The sequence below is a fragment of the Bufo bufo genome, chromosome 5 (genome assembly GCF_905171765.1).
Source record: "Bufo bufo chromosome 5, aBufBuf1.1, whole genome shotgun sequence".
Taxonomy (NCBI): Eukaryota; Metazoa; Chordata; class Amphibia; order Anura; family Bufonidae; genus Bufo; species Bufo bufo.
Genome location: NC_053393.1, coordinates 245,600,470 through 245,628,289, shown reverse-complemented (window position 1 = coordinate 245,628,289; position 27,820 = coordinate 245,600,470). Strand labels below are relative to the sequence as shown.

Sequence of the window (27,820 nt, the reverse complement as noted above, 5' to 3'; positions counted from 1 at the left end):
GGGAAATATGATTTCACAGAGCCACAGGGCTGGCCTGAGCTTACTGAGGGGCGGAGTTAGGCGCGAGTGAGGCGGGGGAACTTGGGCACTTTCAGAAAACTCTCCGCCCTTGGGCACTTGTGACGGCTCATTAGCATATGATAAAAACGACTTTTTGGGTGATTTGAAGCATCTGAAGAACTAAACACGGGTAACATCTGTGTCATGTCTTTGTGCCCCACTGAACAATGTCACCTGTTTGAAACCGGTCAGGTAGGTGACAGAATCCCTTTAAAACTGCCTTATTCTAAAGTTATTAGCATACCATTGCACCCTGTGGCAATTCTGCTTTGTTATTCAGTTGCTGTAGGTTGTGTCCTGCATTGGAGCCTTGTAATGTAGGACACCCAAAGCCTTCAATAGTAAGAACAAGGGGTGTAGTTCATTTCACATGATCTGCTGATGTCAGGACACATCTCACTGCCTTAAGCCATGATGAGTTAGCAGACACATGACAAAATAGGAAGCAGGATTTAAACATGAGGGATACAAGAAAACTAAATTTGAAAAAACAAACAAACACGAAAAAAAAACAAGAAGGAATGGGAGATTGAGTAATTGATGAAAATACACTTTAGATTGCAAAGTAGTTTATGGCACAACCCTTTAACAAAAGGACTGAAGAGTAGAGTATGTCACTCATTGTTATTAGACATGTATGAACATTTAAAAATAGAATAGTCTAAGACCCCACCCTTTTAACTGATTACTGAGGATGAGCAGCACTGGCCAATCCGAGAGCAGGGGTAGTGTGTAGGACTACAGAAGCACAATGTGCATAGGGTAGTCTGAGAAGCTGGTGGCCATTGTAGATGAAAGCAGAAAAGACCTAGGATTTACAGAATTGTGCCAGAAGGACTGGAAATTAGGGCACCAGGTACTTTAACTGATGTACCTGATGTTATATTAAAATCCTATGGAGAACTGGAGGGGCAATTTAAGTCATGTGTGGTATAATTATCTGCTTAAAGAATGCAGAAATTGTAATACAATTCTCACAATCTATTTAGGTACTGTACATGTTGATAGTGTAATTGAAAATATTTTCCCGTTATTTTGAAAAACTGGAAGGGAAGTCAGACAAAGACATTCCTAAGTATGCATTATAGCAATCCACCCAATTGAAACAGGGGTGTATTGGAGAAAAACACCTAAAAAGCCACATCTAGACCATGCTGTGATTTAAAAAGGCCACTGATGTTAAAATCTCTTGACAAATACTACACTGCTCAATAAAATAAAGGGAACACAAAAATAACACATGCTAGAGCTGAATTAATGAAATATTCTTCTGAAATACTTTGTTCTTTACATAGTTGAATGTGCTGACAACAAAATCACACATAAATTAAAAAATGGAAATCAAATTTTTCAACCCATGGAGGTCTGTATTTGGAGTCACACTCAAAATTAAAGTGGAAAAACACACTACAGGCTGATCCAACTTTGATGTAATGTCCTTAAAACAAGTCAAAATGAGGCTCAGTAGTGTGTGTGGCCTCCACGTGCCTGTATGACCTCCCTACAACGCCTGTGCATGCTCCTGATGAGGTGGCGGACGGTCTCCTGAGGGATCTCCTCCCAGACCTCGACTAAAGCATCTGCCAACATCTGGACAGTCTGTGGTGCAACATGACGTTGGTGGATAGAGCGAGACATGATGTCCCAGATGTGCTCAATTGGATTCAGGTCTGGGGAACAGGCGGGCCAGTCCATAGCATCAATGCCTTCATCTTGCAGGAACTGCTGACACACTGCAGCCACATGAGGTCTAGCATTGTCTTGCATTAGGAGGAACCCAGGGCCAACCGCACCAGCATATGGTCTCACAAGGGGTCTGAGGATCTCATCTCGGTACCTAATGGCAGTCAGGCTACCTCTGGCGAGCACATGGAGGGCTGTGCGGCCCTCCAAAGAAATGCCACCCCACACCATTACTGACCCAATGCCAAATTGGTCATGCTGGAGGATGTTGCAGGCAGCAGAACGTTCTCCACGGCGTCTGCAGACTCTGTCATGTCTGTCACATGTGCTCAGTGTGAACCTGTTTTTATCTGTGAAGAGCACAGGGCGCAAGTGGCGAATTTGCCAATCTTGGTGTTCTCTGGCAAATGCCAAACATCCTGCACGGTGTTGGGCTGTAAGCACAACCCCCACCTGTGGACGTCGGGCCCTCATATCACACTCATGGAGTCTGTTTCTGACCGTTTGAGCAGACACATGCACATTTGTGGCCTGCTGGAGGTCATTTTGCAGGGCTCTGGCAGTGCTCCTCCTGTTCCTCCTTGCACAAACACGGAGGTAGCGGTCCTGCTGCTGGGTTGTTGCCCTCCTACGGCCTCCTCCACGTCTCCTGATGTACTGCCCTGTCTCCTGGTAGCGCCTCCATGCTCTGGACACTACGCTGACAGACACAGCAAACCTTCTTGCCACAGCTCGCATTGATGTGCCATCCTGGATAAGCTGCACTACCTGAGCCACTTGTGTGGGTTGTAGACTCCGTCTCATGCTACCACTAGAGTGAAAGCACCGCCAGCATTCAAAAGTGACCAAAACATCAGCCAGGAAGCATAGGAACTGAGAAATGGTCTGTGGTCACCACCTGCAGAACCACTCCTTTATTGGGGGTGTCTTGCTAATTGCCTATAATTTCCACCTGCTGTCTATCCCATTTGCACAACAGCATGTGAAATTGATTGTCACTCAGTGTTGCTTCCTAAGTGGACAGTTTGATTTCACAGAAATGTGATTGACTTGGAGTTACATTGTGTTGTTTAAGTGTTCCCTTTATTTTTTTGAGCAGTGTATAAATAACAGTAATAAAAGTATTGTATGAATAGAAATTTATATTTGACTTGACAGGAAACATCTTGCCACTCCAGTTTTTCCCAATAAAAACATCCAAAAAATGCAAAAACAAGACCTAAAATGTCCAAATCCATTCCAATAAAGACTGAATTTGATGTTTGGGTGCTTTTTAACCACTTCCCGACCGTCCATTGACTACAAACGTCCTTGGGTGGTCAGTTTATCTCTGAATGGACGTTCTGGAACATCCATTCAGAGATCGCAGCTGCACACTAATTATGCAGCTGATGAGCGGGGGCACTCTGTCAGTGACAGCAGGGCACCCCAGGGAGAAGGCAGGGACCGTTCCTGGGTGTCCCTGCCTTCTAGATCGCTGTATACACAGCGCTCAACGAGCTCTGTGTATACAGATCAGGAAGCGCTATTCCGCTTCCTGTCCTGGCCCATAGGTCATGTGACCGCCGGGGCCAGGCGAATGCAGGAGCTTTCAGGTCTTCTATAGACCACGATCAGCCATGAACTGCCCCTCTGGGGAATGTATTTCCACTGTAACTGGGGCTACTATGTCAGCCCCAGTTAAAGGAGAAATCAATAGTGAAAAAAAAGAAGTTCCCCCAGAGTATGACCTTATGGGGGACACAAAGTGTAAAATAAAATAAAAAAAATTAAAGTGTTTTGAAAAAAATAAAATTGTTTTAAAAAGTGTTAAAAAATAGAAGAAAAAAATAAAATAGACATATTTTGTATCACCGCATCCGCAACGACCGGCTCTATAATAATATCATATGATCTACCCCATCAGGTGAATGCCATAAAAAATTAAAATAAATAAGCATTGTGCCAAAATTTATCTCACCTTCCAAAAAACATAATGTTAATCAATCAAAAAAGTCGTATATTTTTTTTATTTTCACACCCAAGTATTAAAAATTGTATGAAACAGCTGTTAAGTTAAATGCTTGCTACACCTGTTAAAAATTCCTTGGGTGGTGTAGTTTACAAAATGTGGTAGCTTTTTGGGAGTTTTCACTGTGGGGCTACCTCAGGGCCTCTTCAAATGCAACATGGTGGCCAAAGACCACTCCAGCAAAATCTGCCCTCCAAAAACCATATGGCGCTCCTTGCCTTCTGTGCCCTGTTGTGTGCCCAAACAGCGGTATATGACCACATATGGGGTGTTTCTGCAAACTGCAGAATCAAGGTAAAAAATATTGAGCTTTGTTTTGTTGTTAATCCTTGGTGTGTTCCAGGAAAAATTATTATTAAAATGGAAAATCTACAAAAAATTAGACATTTTGAAATTTCACCTCTATATTGATTTAATTCCTGTGGAATACCTAAAGGGTTAACAACATTTCTAAAACCAGTTTTGAATAGTTTGAGGGGTGTCATTTCTAAAATGGGGTCATTTATGGGTTGGTTCTATTACATAAGCCCCACAAAGTGACTTTAGAACTGAGCTGGTCCTTAAAAATGTGGGTTTTGGAAATTTTCTTAAACATTTTAAGAATTGCTTCTAAAATTCTAAGGCCTCTTTCACACGGGCGTCGCGGATTTGCTCCGGATGTTTCGCGTGTGCATTGCGGGAAAACCGCGCGAGTAGGCGCGCAATTGCAGTCAGTTTTGACTGCGATTGCGTTCCGATGTTCAGTTTTTTCCACGCGAGTGCAATGCGATTTGCACGCGCGTGAGAAAAAATTTAATGTTGTACCCAGACCAGAACCTGGACTTCTTCACTGAAGTTCGGGTTTGGGTGTTCTATTCATTTTATTATTGTTATAAGGGAAAATAATAGCATTCTTAATACAGAATGCTTACTAAAATGTAGCTTGAGGGGTTAAAAAAATTAAAAAAATTAACTCACCTCATCCTCTTGTTCGCTCAGCCGGCATTGTCTTCTTTCTTCTTTTTTCAGGACCTGCAAAAGGACTTTTGATGACATAATCCCGCTCACCACATGGTGAGCGGGGTGACGTCAGCGCAGGTCCTGCTGACTGAAGATAGAAGATCCACATGGTGAGCGTGATTAAGTCAAAGGTCCTTTTGCAGGTTCTGAAAGAAGAAGAAAGAAGACAATGCAGGCTGCGCGAACAAGAGGATGAGGTGAGTTAATTTTTATTTTATTTTTTTAACCCCTCAAGCCACATTTTAGTAAGCATTCTATATTAATCTTATTAACCATGTTATAAGGGAAAATAATACAGTGAATTTACTTTAATAGGTTCCGGGGTTGCTCATCCCTATCATCTCCTAGCAACCATGCGTGAAAATCGTACCGCATCCACACTTGCTTGCGGATGCTTGTGATTTTCACGCAGCATAATTCATTTCTATGGGGCCTGCGTTGCGTGAAAAACGCAGAATATAGAACATGCTGCGATTTTCACACAACGCACAAGTGATGTGTGAAAATCTCCGCTCATCTGCACAGCCCCATTGAAGTGAATGGGTCTGGATTCAGTGTGGGTTTAATGCGTTCACCTCACGCATTGCACCCGCGCAGAAAACTCGCCTGTGTGAAAGAGGCCTATGCCTTCTAACGAGCTAAAAAAATAAAATTACATTTAGAAAATGATGCCAACATAAAGTAGACATATGGCGAATGTTACGTAATAAATGTTTTATCAGGTATCACTTTCTGTTTTAAAAGCAGACAAATTGAAATTTGGAAAATTGCAAATTTTTTTAAATGTTTGCAAAATTTGGGATTTTTTCATAAATAAAGGTGAAATATATTGACTCAAATTTATGACTATCATGAAGTACAATGTGTCACGAGAAAACAGTCTCAGAATGGCTTGGATAAGAAAAGCATTCCAAAGTTATTACCATATAAAGTGACACATTTCAGATTTGCAAAATTAGGCCTGGTCAGGAAGGGGGTAAATGGCCCAGTCTAGAACTGGCTAAATTCATCGGTATTATTTTCTTTTTAACATGTTTAGTTTTGTTTCTACAGGTTATGGCTTAGAAGTTGATATGTGGGCAACTGGAGTTATCTTGTATATACTACTGTGCGGTTTTCCACCTTTTCGAAGTCCAGAACGCAATCATGAGGAATTATTTGAGATCATACAGCGTGGAGAATATGAATTCCCCTCACCTTACTGGGATAATATTTCAGAAGGTAAAAATAAAATATAATGACATATGTTTAATTAATAGCATTCATCTGCAGAAATGATAAACTAACATTGTTGTATAAATCCCATAAAATATAGAAATTCATTATTCCCCCCTACGCCAGTTTTTAGCAAAGAAAAATCACAAATCAACTGATTTTGAGACTTTTCAATACCATTGTGACTTTTGTAATTGCAGTTGACATCTGTCCATCCAGTTCAGCCTGTTATCCTGCAGGTTGATCCAGAGAAAGGCAAAAAAAAAAACAGGTAGAAGCCAATTTTTCTCATTTTAGGAAAAAAATTCCTTCCCGACTCCAATTAGACAGAATAACTCCCTGGATCAATGACCTCTCCAGAAATCTAGTAACTATGACCTATAATACATTGCTCAAAAAAATAAAGGGAACACTTAAACAACACAATGTAACTCCAAGTCAATCACACTTCTGTGAAATCAAACTGTCCACTTAGGAAGCAACACTGAGTGAGAATCAATTTCACATGCTGTTGTACAAATGGGATAGACAACAGGTGGAAATTATAGGCAATTAGCAAGACACCCCCAATAAAGGAGTGGTTCTGCAGGTGGTGACCACAGACCACTTCTCAGTTCCTATGCTTCCTGGCTGATGTTTTGGTCACTTTTGAATGCTGGCGGTGCTTTCACTCTAGTGGTAGCATGAGACGGAGTCTACAATCCACACAAGTGGCTCAGGTTGTGCAGCTTATCCAGTATGGCACATCAATGCGAGCTGTGGCAAGAAGGTTTGCTATGTCTGTCAGCGTAGTGTCCAGAGCATGGAGGCGCTACCAGGAGACAGGCCAGTACATCAGGAGACGTGGAGGAGGCCGTTGGAGGGCAACAACCCAGCAGCAGGACCGCTACCTCCGCCTTTGTGCAAGGAGGAACAGGAGGAGCACTGCCAGAGCCCTGCAAAATGACCTCCAGCAGACCACAAATGTGCATGTGTCTGCTCAAACGGTCAGAAACAGACTCCATGAGGGTGATATGAGGGCCCGACGTCCACAGGTGGGGGTTGTGCTTACAGCCCAACACCGTGCAGGATGTTTGGCATTTGCCAGAGAACACCAAGATTGGCAAATTCGCCACTGGCGCCCTGTGCTCTTCACAGATGAAAGCAGGTTCACACTGAGCACATGTGACAGACGTGACAGAGTCTGGAGACGCCGTGGAGAACGTTCTGCTGCCTGCAACATCCTCCAGCATGACCGGTTTGGCATTAGGTCAGTAATGGTGTGGGGTGGCATTTCTTTGGAGGGCCGCACAGCCCTCCATGTGCTCGCCAGAGGTAGCCTGACTGCCATTAGGTACCGAGATGAGATCCTCAGACCCCTTGTGAGACCATATGCTGGTGCGGTTGGCCCTGGGTTCCTCCTAATGCAAGACAATGCTAGACCAAATGTGGCTGGAGTGTGTCAGCAGTTCCTGCAAGACGAAGGCATTGATGCTATGGACTGGCCCGCCTGTTCCCCAGACCTGAATCCAATTGAGCACATCTGGGACATCATGTCTCGCTCTATCCACCAACGTGACGTTGCACCACAGACTGTCCAGGAGTTGGCAGATGCTTTAGTCCAGGTCTGGGAGGAGATCCCTCAGGAGACCTTCCGCCACCTCATCAGGAGCATGCACAGGCGTTGTAGGGAGGTCATACAGGCACGTGGAGGCCACACACACTACTGAGCCTCATTTTGACTTGTTTTAAGGACATTACATCAAAGTTGGATCAGCCTGTAGTGTGTTTTTCCACTTTAATTTTGAGTGTAACTCCAAATCCAGACCTCCATGGGTTAAAAATTTGATTTCCATTTTTGAATTTTTGTGTGATTTTGTTGTCAGCACATTCAACTATGTAAAGAACAAAGTATTTCAGAAGAATATTTAATTAATTCAGATCTAGGATGTGTTATTTTTGTGTTCCCTTTATTTTTTTGAGCAGTGTATTATTATACTCCAGAAATACATCCAGGCGCCTCCTGAACACTTTTAGTGAATTCACCTCCACCACCTCCTCAGGCAGAGAGTTCCATAGTCTCACTGCTCTTGCCGTAAAGAATCCTCTTCTATGTCGGTGTAGAAATCATCTTTCCTCCGGATGCAGAGGATGTCCCCTCGTCACAGTGCTGGGGATAAATAGATGATGGGAGATATTTCTGTACTGACCCCTTATATATTTAATAATGAATACAACTACCAGCATCAGGGTTTGAGTCTTGATAGTAGACCTTTTTATTTTACATACAGCAATATTCAAGTGTGTGACGTTTCGGCACGCAGGCCTTCCTCAGACACTGCCCGTAACAAAGAAAGTAAAGTACTGACCAGAATACACATCAATATATGGTCACCATACATATGGTCATAATATTTAGAAAAAACATAATTCTCATATAATATAATAATATTCGCCAATTTAAGTATAGCATTAAATTTTGCATTGGTAATTTACAAGGTTAGACCTAGTGTTACTGGTACATGGCAGAAATGTTTTACAGAATTGTATTACAAAGAATCTAAGGAAAATATACATGTTGTCTTGAATATGGCGAGTACTATGTGGTTCCATTTCCCTCAGAATGCAATATTATATTACAGGAAATCCAAGGAGAATATACATATTGTCTTCAATACCATGGGTATCATGTAGTTCCATTTCCCTCACAGAAGCCTGCTTATGTAGGGAAAGGGGGGGAAGTACCTTCCTCCATACAGGCCACGCATCATTACAACGCCGCCTGCTTGTCGCGGCTCTCATATTAATAATCATAGCGCTACAACAGCGTACTCCCTCCTCTTAGTTACTACACTGCGTGCAGAATTATTAGGCAAATGAGTATTTTGACCACATCATCCTCTTTATGCATGTTGTCTTACTCCAAGCTGTATAGGCTCGAAAGCCTACTACCAATTAAGCATATTAGGTGATGTGCATTTCTGTAATGAGAAGGGGTGTGGTCTAATGACATCAACACCCTATATTAGGTGTGCATAATTATTAGGCAACTTCCTTTCCTTTGGCAAAATGGGTCAAAAGAAGGACTTGACAGGCTCAGAAAAGTCAAAAATAGTGAGATATCTTGCAGAGGGATGCAGCACTCTTAAAATTGCAAAGCTTCTGAAGCGTGATCATCGAACAATCAAGCGTTTCATTCAAAATAGTCAACAGGGTCGCAAGAAGCGTGTGGAAAAACCAAGGCGCAAAATAACTGCCCATGAACTGAGAAAAGTCAAGCGTGCAGCTGCCAAGATGCCACTTGCCACCAGTTTGGCCATATTTCAGAGCTGCAACATCACTGGAGTGCCCAAAAGCACAAGGTGTGCAATACTCAGAGACATGGCCAAGGTAAGAAAGGCTGAAAGACGACCACCACTGAACAAGACACACAAGCTGAAATGTCAAGACTGGGCCAAGAAATATCTCAAGACTGATTTTTCTAAGGTTTTATGGACTGATGAAATGAGAGTGAGTCTTGATGGGCCAGATGGATGGGCCCGTGGCTGGATTGGTAAAGGGCAGAGAGCTCCAGTCCGACTCAGACGCCAGCAAGGTGGAGGTGGAGTACTGGTTTGGGCTGGTATCATCAAAGATGAGCTTGTGGGGCCTTTTCGGGTTGAGGATGGGGTCAAGCTCAACTCCCAGTCCTACTGCCAGTTTCTGGAAGACACCTTCTTCAAGCAGTGGTACAGGAAGAAGTCTGCATCCTTCAAGAAAAACATGATTTTCATGCAGGACAATGCTCCATCACACGCGTCCAAGTACTCCACAGCGTGGCTGGCAAGAAAGGGTATAAAAGAAGAAAATCTAATGACATGGCCTCCTTGTTCACCTGATCTGAACCCCATTGAGAACCTGTGGTCCATCATCAAATGTGAGATTTACAAGGAGGGAAAACAGTACATCTCTCTGAACAGTGTCTGGGAGGCTGTGGTTGCTGCTGCACGCAATGTTGATGGTGAACAGATCAAAACACTGACAGAATCCATGGATGGCAGGCTTTTGAGTGTCCTTGCAAAGAAAGGTGGCTATATTGGTCACTGATTTGTTTTTGTTTTGTTTTTGAATGTCAGAAATGTATATTTGTGAATGTTGAGATGTTATATTGGTTTCACTGGTAAAAATAAATAATTGAAATGAGTATATATTTGTTTTTTGTTAAGTTGCCTAATAATTATGCACAGTAATAGTCACCTGCACACACAGATATCCCCCTAAAATAGCTAAAACTAAAAACAAACTAAAAACTACTTCCAAAAATATATTTAGCTTTGATATTAATGAGTTTTTTGGGTTCATTGAGAACATGGTTGTTGTTCAATAATAAAATTAATCCTCAAAAATACAACTTGCCTAATAATTCTGCACTCCCTGTATACCTCTTCTCTCTCACTTCAGTTCTCTTTTTTTTATTTTTCTTATTTTCACATGCGTTCCACAGGCCCTAACTTCCGGACCTGGTGGAACGCATACACAGGCTTACTGGTAACGGGGGGAGGTACTTCCCCCCTTTCCCTACATAAACAGGCAAGCGTTCTACCACTGTTAGACGCTTCTCCTGTACACATGTGACTTCACATAATTAAGCCTGTACTGCGTCCTTCTACCTCATCTTGTTTTACTCCATCACTGCGGCATAGGTAAGTACTCCAAATCCAATCAGGCAGGGATTACTACCATATAAATTGCCCTTCACAATTCTTTCCACACTGGGTACTTCTTCCTTATAGTATACAGTACAGACCAAAAGTTTGGACACACCTTCTCATTCAAAGAGTTTTCTTTATTTTCATGACCATGAAGGCATCAAAACTATGAATTAACACATGTGGAATTATATACATAACAAACAAGTGTGAAACAACTGAAAATATGTCATATTCTAGGTTCTTCAAAGTAGCCACCTTTTGCTTTGTTAACTGCTTTGCACACTCTTGGCATTCTCTTGATGAGCTTCAAGAGGTAGTCCCCTGAAATGGTTTTCACTTCACAGGAGTGCCCTGTCAGGTTTAATAAGTGGGATTTCTTGCCTTATAAATGGGGTTGGGACCATCAGTTGTGCCACATAAGACACTTGTATTATAGAAAGTGCATGCTGGTCAAGCAACACCTCTGGCTGGGTCATGTCAAGAATTTAGCATGGGTGGGGGGAGCTGGTGGTGCCGTTTCCATGTTTGCCTCAGGCAGCGTGAAGGCAATGTACTTCCCTGCCCCTGGCCACAAAGCACTGAGGGGGAAAGGGGGGGGGGGGGGGCAAGCTGAACTCTTGCATCAGGGCCCATGAGCCTTTAGCTACGTCCCTGATTCTGAGGGAAATGGAACCACATGGTACTCGCCATATTCAAGATAACATGTATATTTTCCTTAGATTTTTTGTAATACAATTCTGTAAAACATTTCTGCCATGTACCAGTAAACGCTAGATCTAACTTTGTAAATTACCAAAGCAAAAGTTAACGCTACACTTAAATTGGTGAATATTATTATATTACATGAGAATTATGTTTTTTCTATATATTATGACTTGAATACACACTTGAATATTCCTGAATGTAAAATAAAAAGCTCTACTACTATCAAGACTCAAACCCTGATGCTGTAGTTGTATTCATTATTATAAACGGGGTTGGAACCCTACTTACAGCAAATCCTACAGAGTGCGACAAAGATTTATTGCAAACCTTATATATTTATACATAGTTATTAGATCTCCCCTCAGTCGTCTTTTTTCTAAAGTGAATAACCCTAAATTTGATAATCTTTCTGGGTATTGTAGTCCACCCATTCCAGTTATTACTTTTGCTGCCCTCCTCTGAATCCTCTCCAGCTCTGCTATGTCTGCCTTGCTCACAGGAGCCCAGAACTGTACACAGTACTCCATGTGTGGTCTGACTAGTGAGCTGTAAAGTGGCAGGACTGTGTTCTCATCATGGGCATCTTTGACCTTTTTGATGCATTATTTATGCCAAAAAGTGACATGAATAGTGACTGAAATCTGCTACAGCCCTAAGCTGTTTTTGATTTCATTACCGTGCACGGACTGCCAGAGGAGCCATGTAATTTATTATGAGGTTTGTGCCTCATCATTACAGGGGTTATCCAATACTATAAAAATGTCCCACATATGCCGAGCTCCTCACAGTGAATATACGTACCTGGCTGCTCGTTCCCTGCGCCGCTCCTGGTCCCCTGCGATGCTAGGGAGGCTTGTCCCTGCCTGCCATTGGCTGCTCCCCCCCCTCCCCGACACCGGATGTTTTCATCTGCGCACGGGAAGAAGTGGTGGTGCGGAGACCAGGAACGGCGCAGGGAGCCAGGTAAGTATATTCACTGTGAGGGGCCTGCCATATGGGGGACATTTATATAGTATTGGATAACCCTTTTAATTTCATGGCTCCACCGACAGTGCAGGCCCTTAAAACTGAAAACCATTGGTGGCTTGAATAAACAATCAAATCTCATTTTGCAAATTACCTACGAGTGCCGTGATTTTATTCTTATAGTGCAGGCCCTAAGACAGGAGTAGCAGACATCTTGATCAACTAATTCCACTGTAATTGAATGGTGTTCTTGGTTTCAAAATGTTTTTGAGGCTTACAAAGTGTTCATCACTGTCTCCAGTGTTTAAACATATGAGGTTGTATCTGATATCTTGTCTCTATGTAGGTGTAGTGCCTGGGGAAGACACCTGAGTAGTCTTGAAAGCTTGCAATTTTGTCATCTTTTTTTCAGTTAGCCATTAAAAGCTATCTACCACTAATAATTTTTTTTTTCAAATCTTCCATTCTGTTACTGTGATTCAATGACTATATAGCGCCATATAGTGGCTAATAATATGTTTTCTCTCCTGTTACAGAAGCAAAAGATTTGATCAGCAGGTTGCTGGTGCTAAGTCCACTGAAGAGATATACTGCCCAACATGTTCTGCAGCACAGCTGGGTCAGGTCACGTGGACAAATGAATGATCGGAGTTTGCAGAGAGAAGTTACCATGAATATTCAGCGTCATTTCCGTAACCGATGTCAGAAGAAGGGCACACAGAGTGACCTGTAAAATTCATTTTTCCTTTTTAATTAATTTAAGCAAACTGCAGAATGAAACTGGCTTTATAAAAGTATATGATGGGCAAATTTATGATGTTAATTTTTGAAGCATTGCTTGGCTGAGAATTCCTAACATCTCATCCACTTTGCTGGTATTGTACAATGCCACGGATCTGCCACACAAAAATTCACAAAGGGAAGTCCATGGAGTATGGGCCATTTGTGAGCATATCTCAGAAGACTTTTCCTGTTTTACATTAAAAATGCTTATTGTACGATAGAACATTCGGCAACTTTTGTAACATATGCTGAGTTTTAGTTTTACAAACCATTTTCAAGATTTCTGGTTGCTGTCCTGATCATGTTCTACTCAAATGCCTGCACATCTGTCTCTATCATGGAGCAAATGTTGTACCTGTGTAGTTGGATATGATCAGTAGGGGTTAGTCTCCAGTCAGGGATGTATTAAAGGGGTTGTGGACCTTTGGGAGGGTTTTTGGCTAACCCAACTCCTGGGCAGACCTGTGAAGGGAAGCATACTTGCCTGCTCCTCGATGATGGCTCCCCACTCCTTCACTCCCTGACCTCAGCTACTCCACTGGGCTCACTGGATGTAAACTTCCTGTTTAATGCCGCTACAGCCAATCACTGGCCACAGCAGTGACCTGCTCTCCTTGCTTTATGTCAAATGTTCATGTGACGAGGAGAGCAGGTCACCACTGCAGCCAGCAATTGGCTGCGGCACTATCAAACAAGAAGACTACATCCAGGATGCCCAGCGAAGTAGCTAGGGCTGGGGAGTGAAGGAGGGGGGAGCCAGCGCCAATAAGCAGGTCTGCCCGGGAGATGAGGTTTGTCAAAAATCCCCCAAAAGTGCACAACCTCTTTAAGGTTGGTGGAATCCAATCCCATTTCTGAAAACAAGACCACTCTAACCCTTATAGGAGTCAAATAGAAAAAATGCATCCTCTTCAGTATGGTAGTCAGTGACTCCCTTTGATTTTAGAGAGGGAGCCACATGCATGCATGCCCAACTCTTTCAGCTGGATAAGATTAGCGACGGCCATCATGAATTACAGTGAGGGCACAATTAGAAAATGATGATAGATGGTAGATGACAGCCAGACAGACACAGACAAATGGATAAACAGACAGACTGACTATATAAATGTAAATTAGCTCTCAATCGGGGGGAAGAAATCTTCCTCTTCAGTGCCACCTACAGGAGGTAGCTACTGTATAAGTCATTTTTTAACCCTTTAACAGATCTTGCACTATGACTTGGGATACAAGCCAAACCAGAATGTTTCCCATAAAGAAAAGATACCCATCTGCAGACAGCTGTTTTGGGGTTGGCTAGGTAAAAGACCTTTGATGTGGGTCGAGGGGATGTAGGGGTTTACAAAGACATAACCTTATAGACTGAAAAATGGAAATAGAGGGAGAAATTTATTATAGACTAGACACCAGTCTATGATATCCCCTGCAGATATCAGAGCATGCGCCTAATTTATGATGATGCAAAGAGCTTGTCATATATTAGGTGCATCCTCTGACAGTTTGTGCACTAAAACTGAACTCTGCTGACAACTCCGAGCTGCCATAGAGAACTGGTGTAAATGAGGATAAATGTGATAGGCCTGCGGGCCCCACCCTCAACACATTCCTTTTTCGCAATGGCATTTAAAAAGTCTGAAACACAAAGTTAACCTCAGAACAGTGGCCTGGGGGGAATTATACATTTCCCCCAATGTATATAAGACAGTTGCATACGTTATCAATAAACAACGAATAAGGATTATGCACACATAACTGCGGAACTCCATAAAGGACAAACTTTAGATGTTGTCACTATTTAAACTGTACTTGGTATAGACGATGCCAGTGTAGCTGACTGTAATAGTAGCATTCATATATAGGTTACCCTCATGTAAGGAAGGTCTCTGTCACACAATTACTGCAATGTAAAAATGCATGTACATACATTTTTCCAGCAGGGGAACAGAAAAAACTGCATGGATGGTGGAGCTCTCTGCCTCACCAATAGCACCCCACGTGAATATAGGTGCTCTTTAGGTGGATATATTGGAGTTTGTTCACCCAGCTTCATCTTTGTATTTATACCACAATGATGTAAGTATGTTTGTTTAATTAAGAATGACCAACATTTTTTAAACTTAAAGGGCTTCTGTCATGACGAACATCTAAAAAAATGAACTTTTATTTTATGCAAATAAGCCTCTAGGAGCAATGGGGGTGGTGCCCCTACTCCTGGAGGCTCATTTCTTCCACCTCTGGCCGCACCCTCATCATGCTAATTGACAGAGGCAGGCAATGTTCACATCATCCTGCATGGCCCTGTCAATCAACATGATGAGCGCATGGCCAGAGGAGGGAGAACTGAGCATCTAGGAGTAGAGGCACCACCCCATTGATACTAGAGGCTCATTTACATAAAATAAAAGTTCATTTTTCACAAAAATGGAAATGCATAGAAAGAACGGACAAAGAGTGTTAACTTCAGATGACATCAGCACGTCTAAGGCCCTTGAAAGGGGTTGTATCACTTCAACAAATGACATTTATTATGTAGAGAAAGTTAATACGAGTCTCTTACTAATGTATTGTGATTGTCCATTTTGCCTACTTTGCTGGCTGGATTAATTTTTCCATCACATTATATACTTCTCTTTTCAAGGGGTTATGGCCACTGCTACAGCGCAGATAAGAGGTGGCCGGACCGGAGATGTGTGCCTGTGTGTGCTCCTACAATCACGGCCAACACTGCTGGTGGTCGAGTTTTTAGGACACCCTGGGTTCCTTGTGCATCTAGACTTTTTCTGTATAAGGATTTTAGACTAGAAACTTTACTGACATGAGGGCGTCCTTGGAATGGTTACATAGCTGGCTGAAAGGGAGTCTGTCACCAGCATTTCACTTTTTTAACCTTTCCCACAGCTCCCTAGCATGCTTACAGTTAATAGCCAAAGGAATGAGTGCGCCGGCGCGGGATATCGGCAGCATAACAAGTTAGTACAAAGGCGGTCAGAGGGAAAGGATGGGTGGGCAGAGGGTAGGAAGGGGCGGGGGGACGCAATGAGAAGGCTGAGCAAGCAGGGCACCTAAGAGAGTAACGCCGCCCTGGGCACTTGCGAGCCCTCATTTGCATATCTTATAAAGATCGTTTTTGAGGGCTCTATAAGTCCAGGATTGATGCCAGAGGTAACGTTTTTATTAACTGTAAGCATGCTAGGGAGCTGTGGGAAAGGTTAAAAAAGTGAAATGCTGGTGACAGACTCCCTTTAACCAAAGGCTGCATTACTGATTAGCTAAAATGAAGGACCTTGTTACTGCCAGTGTACTCTATGCTGCAGTTTCTGATGGAGGGAGCATGACATACACTCAAACTGGTGATGTTTTATTACCATATTGTATGGAAACTAATTATACTAAAGGGACACTTCCATAAAAAATAATTACATATTAATAACAGTCCCGCTTGACTTTCTCACTCAGACCATAACTGCTTCCAGAGAGAAAAGGGGTATGAGTGACTCTGTTAGAATAACACACATTACTCTCATTACAAAACTGAACTGAACGAAACGGAGTGAACCAGAATGCATTCTGTTCCGTTTGGTTGCATTCCCATCGCGGACAGAATACGCTGCAAGCAGCGTTTTTCTGTCTGCGATGTGGTGCTGAGCAAGACGGATCCCTCATGAGTCACAATGTAAGTCAATGGGGACAGATTAGTTTTCTTGGACACAATAGAAAACTGATCCGTCCCCCATTGACTTTCAATGGTGTTCATGACGGATCCGTCTTGGCTATTTTAAAGATAATACAGCCGGATACTTTCATAACAGATGCAGACGGTTGTATTATTGTGACGGAAGCATTTTTGCTGATTCGTGACAGATCCAGCAAAAACGCTGGTGTGAAAGTTGCCTCTGAGGCAATTGTAAGTTCAGTCTAGTTTCAACTTACGATGGCCCATGAAAGAGAGAATATTGTATCTTGAGGGATCACTTGTAATAGTACAGCAATCCAGACGACAAACTCATCTTTGCTACATAGGGGATAGAAGAAAAGTAGTTATAGACATTGGCCCTGATTTATCATAGCCTGGCGGCATACGGCAGGCTATAATAACCAGGCTCGCTGCTGGATGCTCTGCCTGACTTGTGACGAGGCATAGACCTTGTCATAAATTAGGCACAGCATCTGGCAGTCCGTGTGCCTGAACTGATCCAGGGGCTAGCTTAGATTTCAGTGTTCTTCCATGCTCCCTGTCGACCTTGCCACGCCCCCTTTTCAGGAAAGTGCCGAGGCCGGCCGAGTAATGGCACTTGCACAAAAAAAATTTGCTCAAAGTCTGATGGAAAAGTTGCAAACGTGCAGTTTCCGAATTTTTCACGCCATGTACCTTAATAATAAATTCGGCCCTAACTGTATTTGATTGGTAACTTATTTGACTGTATTGATCTATAGTATCACTTGGGTACGACTTAATATTGGCCTGAAATATTGGCATCTACTTTTTGGGCTTTTTGAACAACACACAGGTTCTAACTTTTTTTTTCAAGATTTATCTATTTAAAAATGTATCAAGGTGTAAATTTTGTTAAAAGGGTATTCCCATCTTGGACATTGGGGAAATATCTGTGATATGCCCCCAATGTCTGATAGGTGTGAGTCCCACCTCGCACCTATACTTAGAACGGAGCCCGAAAAGTGCACCGTGCATGTGCGGCCGCCCTCCATTTCTATGGGACTGCTGAAAATAGCTGAGAACTGGCTCGGTCATTTTCGTAAGACCCATAGAAATTAAAGGGAGCCGTGGCCCGCACTTGTCTGGTGCGATTTCAATTCATTTCAATGGGACTTCCGAAAATAGCCAAATGCACTGCTTGGCTATTTTCGGCAGTCTCATAGAAATGAATGGAGAGCGGCCGTGCTTGCGCTGTGTACCCTCCAGCACTTTGCGGACTCCGTTCTAAGCATAGGAGTGGATCCCAGAGGTGGGACCTGCACCTATCAGACATTGGGGGCATATCCTAGCGATAAGCCCCGAATGTCCAAGATGGGAATAACCCTTTCATGTAACACATAATTGCTAATTTCTTTGGAGCTGCAGCATAAACATTAAAAGAGATGAAATATTGTCGACAAAAAATTGTGACTAGTGCTTATAATTTATTATTATATTCCTTAATGTTTTTCTGTGTACTTCAATAAATTCATCTTATGGTGTCCCGTATCCTGCTTTTTTATGACTTAGTGTGGATTAGTGGTTTGTATGTGCTATCTCTGGGGGTACTCTGTTTTTCCCTGACTCTCCAAAAACCTACACATTAGCTTCCCAAGAAAGTTCATGTTCACATGTTGCAGATTCTGCCTGTTTTTATGTGAGATATGGGATTCCATGCTAAAATCCCCACAGAATCCACAGCCATTCTGCTGGCAATGCAATGTTTTTACCCCATTCACATGCTCTGAAGTAAAATGCGTGGAATAATGACACTAATGTGGATTTTATAACCATTGAGTTAAGGCTCGGTTCAGATCATGTTTTTGCCCTATGTTTAATAAGTTGGGGGAAAAAAAGGATGTAAAAGTATAGTACACTACGCTTTTCCATCCTGTAGAGTCTGGCAAAATAAACGTATACGATAATGTATATATATATATACATATATATATATATATATATTTAAAAAGAGAAAATGACGGCGGCACCGGAAAAAAGCAATATGGGTGCTAGGTCCAGGGATGTAGCTGCTTACCCCATATGGATAGTGATGAAAAACGGACAGCACTCCAGGTAAAAAGCAATGGTGTTTATTCACCCATGTGGATGGCAACGTTTCAGCTCATACAAAGGCTCTTGTATGAGCTGAAACGTTGCCATCCACATGGGTGAATAAACACCATTGCTTTTTACCTGGAGTGCTGTCCGTTTTTCATCACTATATATATATATATATACACACTCACCTAAAGAATTATTAGGAACACCATACTAATACGGTGTTGGACCTTCTTTTGCCTTCAGAACTGCCTTAATTCTACGTGGCATTGATTCAACAAGGTGCTGATAGCATTCTTTAGAAATGTTGGCCCATATTGATAGGATAGCATCTTGCAGTTGGAGATTTGAGGGATGCACATCCAGGGCACGAAGCTCCCGTTCCACCACATCCCAAAGATGCTCTATTGGGTTGAGATCTGGTGACTGTGGGGGCCATTTTAATACAGTGAACTCATTGTTATGTTCAAGAAACCAATTTGAAATGATTCGAGCTTTGTGACATGGTGCATTATCCTGCTGGAAGTAGCCATCAGAGGATGGATACATGTTCTCATTCTGTTTATGCCAAATTCAGACTCTAACATTTGAATGTCTCAACAGAAATCGAGACTCATCAGACCATGCAACATTTTTCCAGTCTTCGAATTTTGGTGAGCTCGTGCAAATTGTAGCCTCTTTTTCCTATTTGTAGTGGAGATGAGTGGTACCCGGTGGGGTCTTCTGCTGTTGTAGCCCATCCGCCTCAAGGTTGTGCATGTTGTGGCTTCACAAATGCTTTGCTGCATACCTCAGTTGTAACGAGTGGTTATTTCAGTCAACGTTGCTCTTCTATCAGCTTGAATCAGTCGGCCCATTCTCCTCTGAACTCTAGCATCCACAAGGCATTTTTGCCCACAGGACTGCCGCATACTGGATGTTTTTCCCTTTTCACACCATTCTTTGTAAACCCTCGAAATGGTTGTGCGTGAAAATCCCAGTAACTGAGCAGATTGTGAAATACTCAGACCGGCCCGTCTGGCACCAACAACCATGCCACGCTCAAAATTGCTTAAATCACCTTTCTTTCCCATTCTGACATTCAGTTTGGAGTTCAGGAGATTGTCTTGACCAGGACCACCCCCCTAAATGCATTGAAGCAACTGCCATGTGATTGGTTGACTAGATAATTGCATTAATGAGAAATAGAACAGGTGTTCCTAATAATTCTTTAGGTGAGTGTGTATATATATATATAATTTTTTTTTTTTACAGTGGAACTCTATGACAACGGAAGTCACTGTATGGCATTTGTTGGAGGCCTCTTTTTAACTGATACATTGTTTGTATATGTTAAACGTAAGATAAAAATGTGATGTGAACTCACACAAATCTGCATACAAATAGGCAGCAGAAGTTCAAGTTTCTTTCAGTTTCATCCATGTGATTTTTCCCTCAAGTCCCTACCTGAGCAGTTTGTAACTTAGTGTAAGATGAAGAGATGTAAACAGATTGTGAACATCAGTGAGGACATGGACTATAGCATGCCCTGACAGTTTCTAAGTGACAGGACATGCTGGGAGTTGTAGTTTCACAACTTGTAGAAAGCCACAGTTTGGAGACCACTGCTTTGTATGGTGCTTCAAAATATGTCAACCTATTATTAAAAGAGGCACTCCAGCAAAAAACTAAAAACAAAACGCATATAATGCTAACTCACCTGCAATATCCAAGCAGCGTTATTTGATTCATCCCAGCTCAATAGCAAGCACACATTTTGGACACTTTCATTTCCTGTGAGCAACAGGGTTACATCTCTCTCCCTGCAGCGCCGCCGGCATCCCGTTCATGAGGAGGAGCGAGGACGTGGCCGGCGTCCTCGTCTCCATAGTAACAAGGGGGGGGGGGAACTGGCCGTGCACGCCTCCTCAGCATGGCCGGCGTCCTTCATCCCCTAGACAACGAGCAGGGGGGGAACTGAGTACGGATGTCAATAAATAAATAAATTGCCTTTGATTGGTCTTGTTACCTCACTAGCGTTCTCTGCATGTGTGACTTCTGTTTGTTTGACCTCTGTTTGAATTTGACTTCGACCTTGTGATACCCCTTGTACTGACGCGATCTCTTGGCTCCTGACCTCGGCTTGTATTGACTTTGATCTTGTATTACACCTTAGTGCCTACGTTACCTCCTGGCTCTTGGCCTCGGTTTCGACTGGTTCCGGTTGCGGTTCTTCCCAGCCTGGGAAGCTTTTGCATCTGTGTTTTCTGTCTTTGTCTTTCATTTTCTCCTTTGTTGTTTCCTTCCTTTAGGCCCCTGCATGTATGTAAGCTAGGGACTGCCGCCCAGTTGTACCCCGTCGGTTAGGATGGACCGTGCAAGTAGGTAGGGATAGAGGTGTGGGTGGAGTTCAGGGCTGCACCTATCCCTACCTTTTTCGTGACACTAAGTTCCCTATTTAAGGGAGCAGGAGTTCAGTAATGTTGTATGTGAGTCCTTACAATGATTGGTTGCAGAATTTTAAAACTCTGACTTATGCTGCCTGGCTCTGCCATCTGTGTGTGTGTACTATGTGCAGAATCTCCAGTGTATGTCTAGGAGATACAATTTCACATTACTCTTTCCTGCATCCTGCTTATAAACACTGACAGAGAGAAACCAATCACAAGCAATCCTTACTAGAGTTGCACTGAGTATTGAATTATCAATACTTTTTTGATACATTTTTTCCCAGTTCTATACTTGGGATTGTCATTTTATTCATTACTACTCTACGCTATTCCGCAGCTTAATATCAGTATCAAAGAACATGGCATGTACAAAGCGCAGTGCACGACATGTTCTCATAAGCAGCTACACAGTGGAGAAAGAGGGAGAGCATCCCTCCCTCCTCACTGTGATGCAACCGGCCACTGCCACCAATGAAACAACTATGTGGCCTGATGGGGGAGTGTCAGGGAGAGAAGGAGTGGGGAGAATAGCAGGGCAGAGGAGAGATAAACTCACCTCAGTCCTCACAGTAGACTGTTCATAGGTTAAAGAACCTTTGATGATGTCATCGCCATGTGACCAGTTACATCCATTTTCAACATCCAGAAGGATCTTGCTGCAGGAGAAGTTTCCTGCTGTTTTTACAGGTATGTGCTTCATGCTGTATGCCTGTATTAATGTTAGGCACATTGTTTCATTAGTTTAATACCCTCATGTGCCTCACATAATTAATAACAGTGACCCCATCATGTACTTCTTACAATGGGCAACATGAGGTTAATGATGGTGTTACTTACTACACTGCGTGCAGAATTATTAGGCAAATGAGTATTTTGACCACATCATCCTCTTTATGCATGTTGTCTTACTCCAAGCTGTATAGGCTCGAAAGCCTACTACCAATTAAGCATATTAGGTGATGTGCATCTCTGTAATGAGAAGGGGTGTGGTCTAATGACATCAACACCCTATATTAGGTGTGCATAATTATTAGGCAACTTCCTTTCCTTCGGCAAAATGGGTCAAAAGAAGGACTTGACAGGCTCAGAAAAGTCAAAAATAGTGAGATATCTTGCAGAGGGATGCAGCACTCTTAAAATTGCAAAGCTTCTGAAGCGTGATCATCGAACAATCAAGCGTTTCATTCAAAATAGTCAACAGGGTCGCAAGAAGCGTGTGAAAAAACCAAGGCGCAAAATAACTGCCCATGAACTGAGAAAAGTCAAGCGTGCAGCTGCCAAGATGCCACTTGCCACCAGTTTGGCCATATTTCAGAGCTGCAACATCACTGGAGTGCCCAAAAGCACAAGGTGTGCAATACTCAGAGACATGGCCAAGGTAAGAAAGGCTGAAAGACGACCACCACTGAACAAGACACACAAGCTGAAACGTCAAGACTAGGCCAAGAAATATCTCAAGACTGATTTTTCTAAGGTTTTATGGACTGATGAAATGAGAGTGAGTCTTGATGGGCCAGATGGATGGGCCTGTGGCTGGATTGGTAAAGGGCAGAGAGCTCCAGTCCGACTCAGACGCCGTGGAGGTGGAGTACTGGTTTGGGCTGGTATCATCAAAGATGAGCTTGTGGGGCCTTTTCGGGTTGAGGATGGAGTCAAGCTCAACTCCCAGTCCTACTGCCAGTTTCTGGAAGACACCTTCTTCAAGCAGTGGTACAGGAAGAAGTCTGCATCCTTCAAGAAAAACATGATTTTCATGCAGGACAATGCTCCATCACACGCGTCCAAGTACTCCACAGCGTGGCTGGCAAGAAAGGGTATAAAAGAAGAAAATCTAATGACATGGCCTCCTTGTTCACCTGATCTGAACCCCATTGAGAACCTGTGGTCCATCATCAAATGGGAGATTTACAAGGAGGGAAAACAGTACACCTCTCTGAACAGTGTCTGGGAGGCTGTGGTTGCTGCTGCACGCAATGTTGATGGTGAACAGATCAAAACACTGACAGAATCCATGGATGGCAGGCTTTTGAGTGTCCTTGCAAAGAAAGGTGGCTATATTGGTCACTGATTTGTTTTTGTTTTGTTTTTGAATGTCAGAAATGTATATTTGTGAATGTTGAGATGTTAAATTGGTTTCACTGGTTAAAATAAATAATTGAAATGGGTATATATTTGTTTTTTGTTAAGTTGCCTAATAATTATGCACAGTAATAGTCACCTACACACACAGATATCCCCCTAAAATAGCTAAAACTAAAAACAAACTAAAAACTACTTCCAAAAATATTCAGCTTTGATATTAATGAGTTTTTTGGGTTCATTGAGAACATGGTTGTTGTTCAATAATAAAATTAATCCTCAAAAATACAACTTGCCTAATAATTCTGCACTCCCTGTATTAATATGAGGCACAGGGAGGTTCAAAATTAATAACACAGTGTGCCTCACATTAATAACAACCCCATAATGTATCTCCTCACATAATGGACAAAATGGGATTAATGTGAGGTAATGATGGGATTACTTATTATTAATATGGAGGTCCAAAAAAAGATGTTGCAGTAGTCAAGACAGGGGATGAAGAGAGCATGCACTAAAATTTTAGTTGACTCAGGGTGGGAAGGATTGAATATGTGTTAACCAACAGATTTGACTTAGGGCATTATCCTGGTAGTCCTCTGGTATTCAATCTTTAAAGAGGACCTTTCACTAGTTTAAAAACTAACTATATCAGTGGGCAGAGCGGCGCCCAGGGGTCCCCCTGCACTTACTAGTATGTCTGGGCGCCGCTCCGTTCGCCCGGTATGAGCTGTGCGCTACGATTGGCCAGCGCTGCAGCAAGGGACAACCCTAATACAAAAACTCTGCCCAGTACAACAGAGGGAGCTGCCGACACCGGAGCCTATACCGGGCGAACGGAGCGGCGCCCAGACATACTAGTAAGTGCAGGGGGTCCCCTGGGCGCCGCGCTGCCCACTGATATAGTTAGTTTTTAGTTTTTAAACTAGTGAAAGGTCCTCTTCAAGTCCTATACAGGCATCTTGACTTCACTGCAGGGGAACCTCCAGTCTGCTACCTCCTAGAGTGGTCTCTGTGTGGTTAACAGCTGACCCATGGGGTACAGAGATACCAGTGCGTGGCACTGGGGGTCAGACAAAAATTGTGTGCAGGGACAGGCCAAGGTCAGGGCAAGAAGACACAATGTATAAGAACAATGTCATCGGAAAAGTTTTCCACAAACAACTTGGCCAGTTTACTGGCAGAAGGAAGACTTAGCAGAGGTAGAAAGTGAAACAACTTTTAGACCCGATAAGCTACCACCCAGATTACGTGTACTCAGAGGAAAAAGGCAGGTTAGTGATAAAATCCATGTTGATACTGACACTGGCAAGGGGTGGAGATCATCAGGTTTTTATTTACGAGACTTGTTCTGGACATAGGTAGAACAGGCAATAACCAAGTCTTGAACGTCTTTAGAAATGGTAGGCTTTCATTAATATTGAGTTATCAGGTTTACTGTCTTGTGGGGACCAGGATGACTGATGACTTTGGAGTGATGCCCCGAGACCAGGACCTGTTTCCTCTTGGACATAGGGACAAATGTTTTGCCAGGAGGGATGTCCTTTAGCTGAACTAGAACCACAGGGACAACGGAGGCAGGATCGATGATGTGCTGAGACTCCTCAGTTCAATCAGTAGGATTGAAAGAACAAGTAAGGGCATCCACCTTGGTATTCTTGTCAGCTGGATTGAAATGCAGAATGAAATTGAAGGGTGCTAAGAACAATAACCACCAAGCTTGGCAAGGGTTGAGACATCTGCAGATAATTTATTGTCATCAGTGTAAATAATGGCAGGCTGACAGGCACCCTCCAGCAGATGTTGCCACTCTTCAAGGGCCAACCTGATTGCCAGTAACTCGCTGTCACCAATGGATTCATTTAATTCTGCTGCGAAAAAAGAAAAAGCAGAAAAAGAAGCCTAAGGTGAGCATATTGCCAGAATCACCACTTCAGCTCCCCCAGAGGATACATCCACCGCAAGGAAGAACTGCTTGGATATATCCGGATGAAGAAGAATTGATTCAGAGGAGAAGGCAAAAGAGAATAGAAGGCAGATTTGGTTTCTGGAGATCATACCTTGGCATTCACCCCCTTCCAGGTAAGGACAGAAATAGGGGTGGATCAGAGTGGAAAAGTAAGTTATTAACTTTGTAATAATTGGCAAAGCCAAATGATTGCTGGTTAGCAAGCAGACCTATAGGATGAGGCCAGTTTAGTACAGCACACAAATTATCAATATCATTCTCAATGCCATGATCACATACAATATAACAATATACAGAAAGGGTGTGAAGATTTTTAAAGATTTTTAAAGATGGATGTACTGGAGGACAGTACATCCATGCATTCAGTGTGAAGTCTGGTCGGGTGAGAATGTCAAGATGTCATCCCACTAGACCACTACATAGGTATAGAGGAGATCACAAAATAATTCATTAACAATTTCTTGAAAAACCACAGGAACATTACTGCGGCCAATGGGCATTATGAGATACTCACGTAACCATCTCAGGTATTAAAGATATTCTTTCACTCATCACATTAATAAATCCGGATGAGAGTGTAAGCTTCTCGAAGATCCAACTTCATGTAAAATCTGACTCACGGAGCATATAAAACAGCTCAGGAATTAGGAGTAGAAGGTACTTGTTTTTCATGGTAATTTTATTTAATCCACTCTCAAGGTTTTCTTTAATATAACCAGACATACTGTAGCTTGTGTTTCAGGCAGAGACAATGGACAGACACATCCAAGTAGAGTAGTATTTTCTGGCATCAGGTTGATGGGACAATCATAGGAACAATGTGATGGCAGAGACTTAGTTCTCTTCTTATCAAATACAGCAGTGTAACTAGTGTAGACAAGTGGAAGACCCTAAAGATTCTGTGGAACTGCTGGAACTCGGGCAGGCAGAACTGATGCCAAGCAGCGAGAATTACAAGAGAGTGATGCAGAATCTACCTCAAGTTCCAGGACTGTCCAAGCAGGAAAGGACTGATTGATACAAGAAGGAAATAGAATGAGATCTTCTCTTTGTGCAGAATGCCCACATGGGCATGGTTACATACTGTATGGATTTCGGGAGTGCAATCCCAGATATCACCACCAAGGACTTCTCCAGGTGCACTGTGGTTATTTGGAGTTGGGTCACCAAGGCATGATGCAGGAAGTTTCCTGCAGAGCCAGAGACCAGGAAAGCCTGCACAGTAAACTGAATTGAACAGCAAGGCAGAGTCTCAGGAAGTGTTAACTTTGGAGAAAACTTGTCTTCACCCAGCGTTGTCTCTACAACTGACCATAGGCTCTAGAGTTTCTTGCCTTGAGAGAACAAGTATGCACATGGTGTCCACTGGATCAGAAATACAAGCATAAGTAAGACCTTACTGTGTCCATGCAGACACTTCTCTGATAATCTAACCTTGTCCGGTTGCATTGACTCTGGATAAGGAGATCTGAAACCTCCGAAACCCAACACCTCTAGATCTGAAGGGTGGTCAACTATTTTAGACAACAAAGGCTCAACTCAGTGGAGTGGGCTGGATTTGATAACTATAGAAACGCAGAGCAGGTATACTAAGAGCTTACCTGCTCCAAAAGCTGGCAGAGGATTGAGCGCATCTACATACTGAAGAGCACTTGCTACCTCTGCAGCGACCAGGACCGCAGGGGCAAGTGTGAGTGTGCTGGCCTGATGGGTATAGTAGTTGGTACTTACGTTTCTTCAGCTCCCTGGGCCGGCATGCAGTGATGGGAAGGATAACACTAGAATTCTTCGGGGAACATTCTGGTGTTGAGGGATCCCCTGCCAGATGGTGGTTGAGGTGCCCTTGATGGTATGGTTTTAGGTGCTGTTAAGGCAGGGTCCTTGAGTTTCTTGATGCCAGCACCCTCGGTTGCAAATGAGGAGGAGTTAGTTTAGATAAATAACTGGAACTTTTTACTGTGAATTACTTGCCTTGAGGTAGATGTACAATTTCATTGACCTTGGCAGAGGTAGTTGTAATCCATATAAAGCACATTCACTTCAAATCTTACTCCTGCTACAATTCCCGGCAACAAGCTCAGTTGTGGTACTAACGGGCTTCCTTTAGCTGGTATGAGAGTCTTCTATCTGTGTTCACTGGGCAACTGGTCCACTTGCTAACAGCCAGGTAATGTATATAATATAAACTTATCTGGTTTTCTGCAACCTACAGGGTGGTTCTCCCTAGTGGCAGGCATACAACTTCTGCTCTATTCTTTGTACTGGTTCCCATCAGAAACCAAATCCACATGGTCCATAGAGGAATGTTGTAAAACACAACTTTGAGCTTAGTTTCTCAGGCTGTGTCCAGGTGCTTTGAGGTTTCTCCCGGTCACTAGGTGCTGTGGAGTCCATAAGCTAAGACTCTACTATCTACTATCTCTACTAGACTCTACTACGCTGCTATCTCCACTAGACTTGCTCTATATCCACATTTACTCTGGTCTGTGTCAAGTAGCT

The 27,820-nt window shown here is 42.9% G+C and overlaps 1 protein-coding gene across 2 annotated transcripts in view; it reads left to right on the top strand.

Annotated features, from left to right (window-relative positions):
• The window catches only part of DCLK3 (doublecortin like kinase 3), a 95,759-nt gene extending 80,303 nt beyond the window's left edge, over positions 1-15,456 (top strand). The window contains exons 4-6 of one of the 2 annotated variants that reach the window (XM_040433406.1): positions 5,807-5,974; positions 12,846-13,038; positions 15,030-15,456. In XM_040433406.1, the coding sequence (XP_040289340.1) occupies positions 5,807-5,974; positions 12,846-13,038; positions 15,030-15,108 (440 nt within the window). In that variant the 3' untranslated portion in view covers positions 15,109-15,456. Of the gene's footprint in view, positions 1-5,806; positions 5,975-12,845; positions 14,153-15,029 lie in introns of those variants that run through there. The other variant, XM_040433407.1, reaches the window with a different exon arrangement.
• The last annotated feature ends 12,364 nt before the right edge of the window (positions 15,457-27,820 follow it).